At 29.2% G+C, this 10,622-nt stretch overlaps 1 protein-coding gene across 1 annotated transcript; it reads right to left on the bottom strand.

Annotated features, from left to right (window-relative positions):
- Positions 1-9,833: 9,833 nt before the first annotated feature.
- On the bottom strand, positions 9,834-10,368 carry LOC121129406 (uncharacterized). The gene has a single exon (XM_040725128.2). It carries the CDS (start codon positions 10,340-10,342, stop codon positions 9,902-9,904), a length of 441 nt encoding a protein of 146 aa, XP_040581062.1. The 5' UTR covers positions 10,343-10,368; the 3' UTR covers positions 9,834-9,901.
- Positions 10,369-10,622: the final 254 nt, after the last annotated feature.

Raw genomic sequence — 10,622 nt, 5'->3', positions numbered from 1 at the left:
ATATTATTATAAGCTTATATTATTTATATATACAAATATACTTTTTTTTAATACACATTATGTTTATATTTTCATGCCATGTTATTTAAAAATATTTAATGCATTAACTTAAAGAAAAAAACAAAGTTCAAATTTAAATCACAAGAAAATGCATTTCTTTAATACTGGAGGTTTAAATGGAATATCATCTCAGGGTATTTTTCAGTCCATAGAAATTTAAAAAAAAAATTGTGTTTTTCTGTTTGTTGGTCGACCCCTAATTACTACAAGGAATGCTGGGTACTCCTTATGTGAAGGACAAGAGATAAAAATAATTGTTAGTACACAAACAAATTTATTGGAGTCTTTGATGTTTTGGGGATGCCAAAACTTAAACCATCCTATTAAAAAAATATTATCTATACTAACAATATATATTGGTATATATCTTCTGTACAAGATGCACTTTTGAACAAGTTGTTATTTGTATAAGCAAATAGTACAAGTTACAATCTAAAAAATATGATTAATAATTTTAAAAGAATTTTTTACCGTACTTTAGAAAAGTAAATATTCAATGTATGATTGATATATTGGTAGTGTAATTTTTGGTTATTTTAATACCAATTTCTAAAATATAAAACGTATATGGCACATTTTAAAGAATTATCACCCACTGGTATATTAATCATAAATACATAAGAACCATGTACGTCTAAAAGATCAATTTGAAATTATTTTATACATTAGTCAAGTTGGTAACTACAATGATAAAGGTTAACATTTTATTGGACTTTTTTAGTAGAAGATATTGCAACTTGTACAATTTGCTTAAACATGTCGAAACTTCTTTTTTATGCACACTTGATCTTAGAGTTTAAAAAAATGTTTGAATAATATGTCAGGTACAAATGATTTATACAATTGTAATGTTTATATTAAAAGATGATATGCTCTTGATGCATTATAATAATTAAGGAAGAAACTAAAACAAGTTTTACTGCCTGATGTTTAAATGTGTAGGTATAATGTGAGGTTTAACAAAGACGAGGGACTTTAATATATATATTGCGTCATAAAATTCTTTCATCTGAATGGGAAATAAGTAATTGTTGTATGCTAGTTCTGCTGAACCGCCACTGATTCAAAGAGTTAATTAAAATTATTTCCGTTAATTACATGTCTTATCATAGGTGATCTGAAAAGTATTCGATCTAACAGAAATACATTATTTTTTTTTATTTTTTATTTAATTTTGAACAAATTGCCATTGTAGCTTTACTCACTTCTTCCAGCTAAGCTTCTATCACTATAATCCGTACAAATATGAGTCGCCGTTTTTTCTCCAAAATAATTTTTCACGCAAAACATTTTGTTTTTGGCTCAATCTCAGGGACGTGTCAAATTTTAAAACAACCAACCTACCTATATTTGCAATTGTTTGAATCTATTTCAAGGTTACACTTTCAAAAACAAATATTTAATGACAGATCGATACTCAATTTAGTGCAGTAGTGTAATATGTCCACGGAATAGTTCAATGAAGACTGATGTCCCCTTGGAGTCCTAACGAATAGCAGAATATCGGCTGCAGCTGTGATCGGAATAGTTCTGATTCTTGGAATTAGATAGGCTCCCTTACAGCCAACGTCTCCGCAATCGTGCTTTTATAGCTTGATAAGGCAAACTCCATAACTTTTGTTTTTGTTGGTACACTTTGAATTTTTAAGGAGACACCAAATAAAATTAAGGTGTTACAAATTTTTCTATAATCCTGGCAGTGTTCAGTGTGATAAAAACTTTCAAATGTAGAGTGCCGGGTAACTCGTTAACGCATGAATAAGTGTGTTGAACATTCTGACACAGTCCTAACAGGGAGTATTAAAAAAATAAAACAACGCGAGGAACTTTAAAATTGGGTAGTAAATAACTTTCAATCCTTGATTTTGAATGACTGAATTAAGTCCTCCTTCCCACACACAGCTCCGATTGAGATACACTAAACTTTATAATATAACTGCACACAGAGACTTAAGCCTGCAAAGACAACCTCAATACTTATTTCATCCAGATCTGGGCTTTCATAAATCTGCATAAGATTCCAACGTCGTTAAATCCTGAAGAAATGTATAATTCGTCATATCAAAATTGATAACTGTCATTGTTAAAATTATATTTGATATAACCTGACTCAAAAAATATCCTGGATGTTTAAACATCATTTTATTTCATTCGGATACCTTCCGAAAGAATCCTGAGGAAGAAAATAATGTATCTTGGAATACCTATCTTAAGTTTTTTTATTTTAAAATGAAGCTTTCTGGTTCCTTATATTTTTAATGTTCTTAAATTTAGTGTTCATGGTGCTCCATGCAGTATTGAGCGTGAGTGGAGTTTGGCTTTAAAAAAATGCGTCAAACCCATTTTTTTTTATTTCACTTTTAAAAGTTTAATTTTTTTATAAATATTTTTACTTATTTTGAAAATAAATTGAAGGTTTCATTTTTTAAATGGACTTGTTTTTTGAAAAGGTTACGCCTTCTTCCTTAGTGCCTTTATTTATAAAGTAGTTCATTTTATAATTTTTATTCAACTTCATATTCAAGTTTGTTACCAAATATCGAGGAACACTAACGCTGATGACCTTTTTTCAACCCTTTTAAATCTCAACCTTCTAGCTTTTTTAGCTACTCTTAATCTCGAATAAGAAAAAAAAAAGATATTTGTTAAAATATAGTAGATACTCTCTCGTACTTTTATTGTTACAAAGTGTTAATTACTGTATAGAGATTATTTATTAATTATTATAAAAATTGAATTGATATTCTTATCTTTAACCGAGTATCAAAGGACACAAATACTGAACACAGACCTATGATTACTGTACAAATTCAAATCTTATCTTATACTTTTTTTGAGTTCATAATGCGTCACGTTGTTACTTTTATGGTAGTATGCAACCTTTCCTTCGAAAAGGAAAAGAAGAAAGTAACAAAAACAGTTGGTAATTAGCCAATTCTTCCCAACAATGAAATTATTGTTCAATATTAGTTGTTGAAAATTATTAACCGAAAATAATTTAAGCCAGTTACCATTCAACCAATCAACGTTCAGAACACTGATAAGGAGAAAATATTTAAAAATATCAACAGCTCACAACAAAATGATTTGTATACATATTTTTATTTTTGAAAGTTAACGCCAGTATGAAGATTTAACTGATCTACACCATAACAGAGTTGAGACCACGTCTAGTACTAGTCAAGTACCAAGTCATTTCAGTTCAAGTCTTACTGGAGTCGCAAGTCAATATATAATGACTTGACTCACAACTAAGTATCAAGTTATATTGTTTAAAGACTCAAGGCTGACTTGATGACATCACACTATCCAAAGAAGAACTATTTCTATCTCTGTCTCCCACTTTGTGGTACACTTGTAGACTTGGTACACTTGTGTATGTAAGTCCCATGATGGTAGATCCTACTTTTCATTTTTCATACTCCTTTTTTCCTCCCCCTTTCAGTATTTTAGAATAATCGGCATTTTTAAATATGACGGATCTCATATTTTTTATGATGTCGAAGAGAGTGAGAAACAGAAGCAGGGAACATAAAATGGAATAATAAATTAGAAAGAGAAACATCGCTATGTCGTCACTTTCATTAATATTACTAAAAGCCAAATTATTATAGTAATATCCGTCTTCCAACTCCATCTTGGGATGGAATTTAACGGACCCAGTTTGCAAGATGATTACATTCATTCCATGGCTACCTCCTATCAATAATATTCAAGCAAAAGCCAATAAGAAGCGCTACGAAAATCCTTTACATTCAAACTAATTCTTCTGATGAAGGGGCAAAATTTAAATTATTTAGGACTTTTCAAGTGAAAACAGTTTGTGTGATAAGCTTTAGTCATCATATCTAATATTTTTAAGACAATAAGGGTTGTTTGGATGGATCTTTTATCGAAAAACATTCGGATATATGAATCTGAGTCTACTCGTAATTCCGTTGAATTAATATGTGTTTATGATATTGGAATATCGATCATGTTTAGGGATCTCATCTCTATAAAAAAAGGTTTTTGTGCCTGACTCGGTGGAATACTTGTCATTAAATAGAAGTATCAGTCATTGAGCAGATGCCCTTTAACGTCTAATTCTGTTACTTCGTCATGCATTGGTTCAAATAAACACCCGTCGCTCTAGATCTTGTAAGTTATACGGAATCATGTTATACTTCTATAAGAACTATGAATATATTTAATCGAGATCAATACTTCTGGAAATAAATGTTTAAGGAGGAACAAAGTGACTTATCCTCCTTCATCTGTATCTCTTCCATTGAAAGTCCTTCCAAAGTCTACTCTATTCCATCTCCTAATACTCTTGGAAAACTGTTTTATTGATTTGAGTCCTTAAGTGTCATAGATATACATAACAATCAAACAACTTATATTTATATCATTGAGTTCATTTATAATTATTTATAATTCTAGACACTTCATCATCGCTTTCGATTCCATTATTACTTGTTAATCTCCTCTGCCATTGGAAAACAAAATTGAAGGCTGGCCTGCACCATGAATTTAATGTGATCTTCTTTTCCAGATATATTTATCTACAAACACGCAAAACATATTTAACTCTCAATTAACTGCACATATTCATAAATAGTCCACGGTAACTCTTATGCAATAAATATATTGATAAATCTATAACTTATAACTTTAGAAGACTTATATCGAAAAATATGTATTTTTTGAATAACTAAATCATTTGTCAGCATATTAATATGAAATTAAATATTAAAGTTATTTTCAAATTTATCAATTTTAAATAATGGGGTAGTGCAAATATGTATTTATTTATGTGATTCATTCATTTAAGTTTAAATTTTTATTTTGTCTTAATTGTTTAGCCATATAATATATTTTATAATTGATTAGTTTACTACAATTTACAGTTACTACTAATATATTTCTTAATATCTACGTATGTAGTAAAAATGTAAGCTTTTTGTTGACTAATCTCATTGGTCATAGGTTTATTTATAAGTGTATTGTTTTGAAATCCATCAATATAGTGTTAAATGAATATTTCCAGAATGCCGTATTAGATATAAGGCATCAAAGTATTTAAAAAAATCAGTTTAGTGGTTACTTTTCTTAGTGTCATATTCAATATTTTCATAAATCAAAAATAACAAGTCTTTATTCAAGAAAATTATAACATCAACAAAGAAATCCAAAATAATAATAACAATAATATTTGAAAACTAATATCAGTAGACCTATATCTGCTGGAATTTCTTGACATTGAATGTGATGAAGAGCATCGTTTTAATTGTTCAAAATTTTGGTTAAATTTTCAAGTGTATAAAACAAATAGTTTTTGAAAAAAATGATAATATTCAAGATGATATAATCATAACTTATATTCAAATAAAAATGAAGGAGTAACAAAGAATTCAAAAATTGAATTGTGGGGATTATAAGGATGACTTATTTCATTAGGAATATTGATAACGTTATACAACCTTTATCAAAATTTCACTTCTCTAATGGTATTGTACAATATTATTCTTTATATCGAATAAATGTTTCTCTACCTTTGAAACTCTACAGTATCTTCTGATTGTTTTCATCTCCAATATCTAATATTCACACTATGCGGTAAGTTCAATAATAAGTAATTTATGTAAACTTAAATGTTGGTGCTCCCTCCTTAACATTGTAAAGGATACTTTTTTTACTCTTGAACTAGTCATGGGTTAGTACGCTCCATTAAAAGGTGCTATAATAGAAATTCCCGCTTCTCTTCAAAAAATGCCGGTTTATTTCTTGGATGATCTTCTTAATTTAAGGTATAATCTTTTAGCCTTGATGATGTTTAAAAAAATATTTAAAAGGCAGAACATACGACATGGGCATACTAATGATTTTTCTAAGGAGCTTTGTTTAAGACAGCAGCTTAACATACAGTTAACTGAAAAACAAGCCTGTAATAGTTTTCAGAACCCAATGATGACTCCGTCTGAAAAATGGTTTTCTCACCGTGTGATTTCTGGAACCTTGGAAGTGTCAGCTTTTTTAGGCAACGACAAACTTTGCTACTTTTGTAGGGAAGAGCAAGAAACAACATCTCACATTTTATATGAATGTAAAACACTGCGGCCAATAAATGACACATTAACAAAAGAACATGAAGTGTTTTTTGGAAGGCCGATATAGCGAGATGTTCTAATATCAAAAAGTGACGTAAACCTACATGCAGTAATTGTAAAATTACAGTAGTGTGTTTATACAATCCAAGCAACGAAAATAGAAATTGATGGATATATTTTTAACATTACAAGAAATTATCTAAAAATTTAAGGAACTAGGGTTTTTACATAGATTGTTTCTTTTTTTTGTGTCGTTTTATTATTTTTAGAAAATGTATATGGTCTTTATATTTTTCTATGTAATAAGATATTTTTACTATTTTTGTATTATTATTTATTGAGCACCAGCATAAATTGATACTGGTTAAAATTAATTTTTTCTGTTTGTTTATTATTGAAAAAAAAAGTGAAATGAGAATTTTTTCAAATATGAAGAGTATTGACTTTTAGCTACACGCGCTTATTGCTGAATTACAGCAAGATTAAAAATTCATGCAGTTCTATGGTATTAAACATACAGTAAAAATGTGTCCTTGGACGACAAACTTACAAATATTACTTTATTTATTACTAACGTTTCTACCAGAAGTAAGTAGGCGTGGACAAAAAGATACATTTTCCTACAATAATATATAACATAACTTTCAACATATCCTCAGATTGATTTTCTGTTATCATGTGCACACTCGTATGTAGTTACTCAATACTTATTTGTTCTCTCCTCAAGAACAGCTAAATAATTATTTTTTAGATAATGTATTAAGCAAGGGATTAATTTAGTTTCTTAAGCACTCACTGATTAATTCAACTCCACACACCCCTTGCTAAACCTCATTACATTTCACAATCATAATTTTTTATTTTATATATGTTTATATTTCGGACTTTTTTACTTTTTTAGAACGTATAAGCTGGTTGTTGAATACAGTTATTTTCCAACGAGCAATAATCAAACAGACGGATATACACACATAAATTGTTTGCTTTATTACTATACTCTGCTGATAAAAAGTAAATAAATCAATCAAAAGATCATTAATAACATGATTGTTTTTATTCAATTCTTTTCCTTTTTTCATAATTATTTTACTTTAAAAATTGCCCATACTTTGAGAAAGTAAGAAGAAAAGGAGTATATTTTTCATAAAAAAAGTACTCCTTGGTTTTTTTCTACCACTTACCATACCGGGTGTTCATAAAGTATTTGACTAATTTTACTATATTAGAATTAACAATGCGCAACAGATCCGAATAAGGTTGTAATGGGACTCCAATGAGACTTTCAAGTTGGTAATGTTGTTGTGGCAGACTCTAAATTCTACTGGGGGGGGCTAAAGTCTTTGGGACAGAAATTCATGGTTTTATTTGTTTTTATTTATCTCTATCACTTCTAGGCCAATTCTAAGGGCTTTATCCATCATCATCATTTCTGACGTTGTACACTGTACGACATTTAACTTTTAGTCTCCTACCAAATTCAAGGTTTTATAGGATAAATACGGACTGTAACTTTATAAAGAAGACTGAATAGTTTCTATGCCTCCAAAGTGTGATTTTATAAAGAGGACTCCTTCTTTTCAAAGATTATATGCAAAATTTACCAGAGCCGAGAGTTTGTTCAAACTCTGAGGACATGGTGCTTGAATAATTTAATATATAGACAATATAAACATTGAATGGTGAAATTTTACTTTCTGTCAAAAATATAATTTTTTTACTGTCTTGTCCATATTTTTATTTTATTTTTCAAATGAAATAATTTAATAAGTGAAATCTTTATATGTTAATAAAAATCGACATTAATCAACGTTACACCATTTTTTGTTAGCTAAGAAATCACAAGCTTCAGTAAATAAATGAATAAATAAAAAATCATCGAAATTTCACAATACCTTATAAATTGTTGTCATTTAAATTTATAAATACTTTTTGAATGTCAGATATACATTGGATATACTCTGTTAAAGTTATACATATACTAAGGTAAATTAGATCAAAAGATAGTGTTTTTTTTTTTTTTAATGATCGTTTATTAAATTAATACCAATTTTATGAATGTTTGTTTGGTGTAGGTGGTTAGTGAACATTTATAATGGTCCTTTCATTTTTTTATAATCATTGTGTCCACACTAATTCTTGAATTAAAGTAATTGAATAAATCGTATTGTTAATTAATAGTCTTAAATCCTGAAATACTAGATATCAAAATTATGAATTAAGTGTGTCGATTATTTTATTCCACAAGAACAACTAGGAAGTATATACTACTTTGTTACGCCCATTTTTAGAAAAAAAACTTAACTATATCATTATTTATTAAAAAGTAATGGGAACGAGGGCACATTCTTTTCGTAGAAGAATGATACACCAGTTTTGTTATGTGCCAAATCTTATTTAAGACTGAAAACTGTAGTCTTGTACAGTTAAGTCTGGGTCTAGTCCAGCTCACTTTGTCAAATCAGTCCAAAAACACATATAGTTTGGTCCTTGATGACGTTAGGAGACTTTATTTTTTTGTCTTCCAATAAGTTGTAGTACTGAGATTTATAAGGGCCAGTCCAAAAACTAGAATGGACCAAATAACTAAGGACTGAGACAACACTACAAATGTAGGTCATTCAAATAACTATAATGGAAGAAAAACAATCATTATATATTTTTTTAAAATGTATGTTGATAAACTATGGTATTATTTCTTATAACTTTGCATTTTTCTATAAGAGTTTATATAATTAGAAGTCTATTGATGACGATATGCATGAAGTAGTGTTTTTCTAGCAGTATTCGCTGGAAGCAATTAGATGTGGAAGAGTTTCTATGATGTGTCATTAAAAATGTGAAAGGATTAAATATATGACTAAAAAGTTATGTAACCATATTTTTTTTAAATAATTATTTATTGTCAGATATTCACCTTCTGATTATATATTTAGAGTTGTATACATAATAAATAAATTAAAAGATATTTTTTCTAATTAGAAACTGGAATTATGTGTTTTTTTTTAAATATCAATAAGCTGCTATATATCTTACAACTTTCTTAGATGATATGATCAATATTTGTACAAGATAGCGGTCGTAGATAAACTTGTTGTTGTACGCTAGGAAAGTTGAGTATTACTCCATAGCTAATTACGCAGCTACCCTGAATTCAACCTATTAACTGATGAATAAAGGTAAACTCTGCAAAGATGTGAAAAAATTGCAACTGGCCTATGGAATAATGATAAAGTGACATCATTTGTAGAATTGTAAAAAGTAACTTCTCTCATTGGGGAAAAATATATCCGTACAACCACGAATTTCTTCAAGCTAAGTTCAAATATTTACACCAAACAAGTATTATATTTTTTTTTAAATCAAGGTTCTTTAACTGTTTTAAAGCTATGGAAAAATTGTACTTCTACATTTTTTATACCACACTTTTTTTATTTTCAACAATCATGATAATTGAATAAAATTTCCCTCCATTGAAATATTATGAATGCTATATGTATTTGTCATGTTAAATATTTATTTTTTCAACGTATGAACATCATCAAAAAGATTATTTTGCTTTTTGAGTGGATAATATTAGTAATAAAACCAGATGACAATATTCACATTTAATATGCTGGCATGACCCTCTAATCTTGATCATTTAGTCTTTATAACCAATAAATATAATTCAAAATATAAGTCTTGTTTTTAAAAAAATATTATTATATTTCAAGCAGAACGGTAAATAAATATTTTCTAAGGTATTATATTTAAGCCTTATAAGGTACATATTTTGGGTATGGTGCAGGAGCTGGGGCTGGAGTAGTCTCAAACTGAACATCAGCAACGAATCCACTGTCTCCTTCAACGGTGTAAGTGACAGTCTTGATACGACCATCAGGAAGAACAACCTTGTAAGATCCAGAAACAACACCATTCTCAGCAAGTTCATCAGCAGAGAAGTCAACACTGGATTCCTCATCGAGTACAGCGTAGTTGTAGGCGTAGCTTGCTGGTGGAGGTGGAGGAGGTGGGGGAGGAGGGTAAGGATGGTATGGCTTGTATGCTGGAGGGGCAGCTGTTGTTGTAGTAGTCGTTGGTGGTGGAGGTGGGGGAGGATAGGGTCTGTAGTAAACTGGTGCAGGTGGTGCTGGCTTGTCAGCCAAGGCACAAGTGACAGCAAGGCATACGATTAAGAATTTTCCAATCATTTTTGTTGATGATTCAATTGAGAACTGATGACATTTCCCTCACTTAGATAGTGTATTTATAGGTATACTCCTTTTATTTTAAGGCGTGCCAAAAAATTTACATCTCTCTTTGATCACTCAACAAACTATTTAAATCTTGTTTTTTCTATTAAAGTTTTTAAAATGTGGAATTAACAGTTAGTCAGTTTTTTAATGCCACTTATTGGTTTGAATTATACATATTTGACTTTTGTTAAATTACTAATCGAAAAGTGAATAAAGTAGAGTGTTATTAACTACA

Source organism: Lepeophtheirus salmonis, chromosome 14 (genome assembly GCF_016086655.4).
Source record: "Lepeophtheirus salmonis chromosome 14, UVic_Lsal_1.4, whole genome shotgun sequence".
Classification (NCBI taxonomy): Eukaryota; Metazoa; Arthropoda; class Copepoda; order Siphonostomatoida; family Caligidae; genus Lepeophtheirus; species Lepeophtheirus salmonis.
This window is presented reverse-complemented; position numbering and strand designations above follow the sequence as displayed.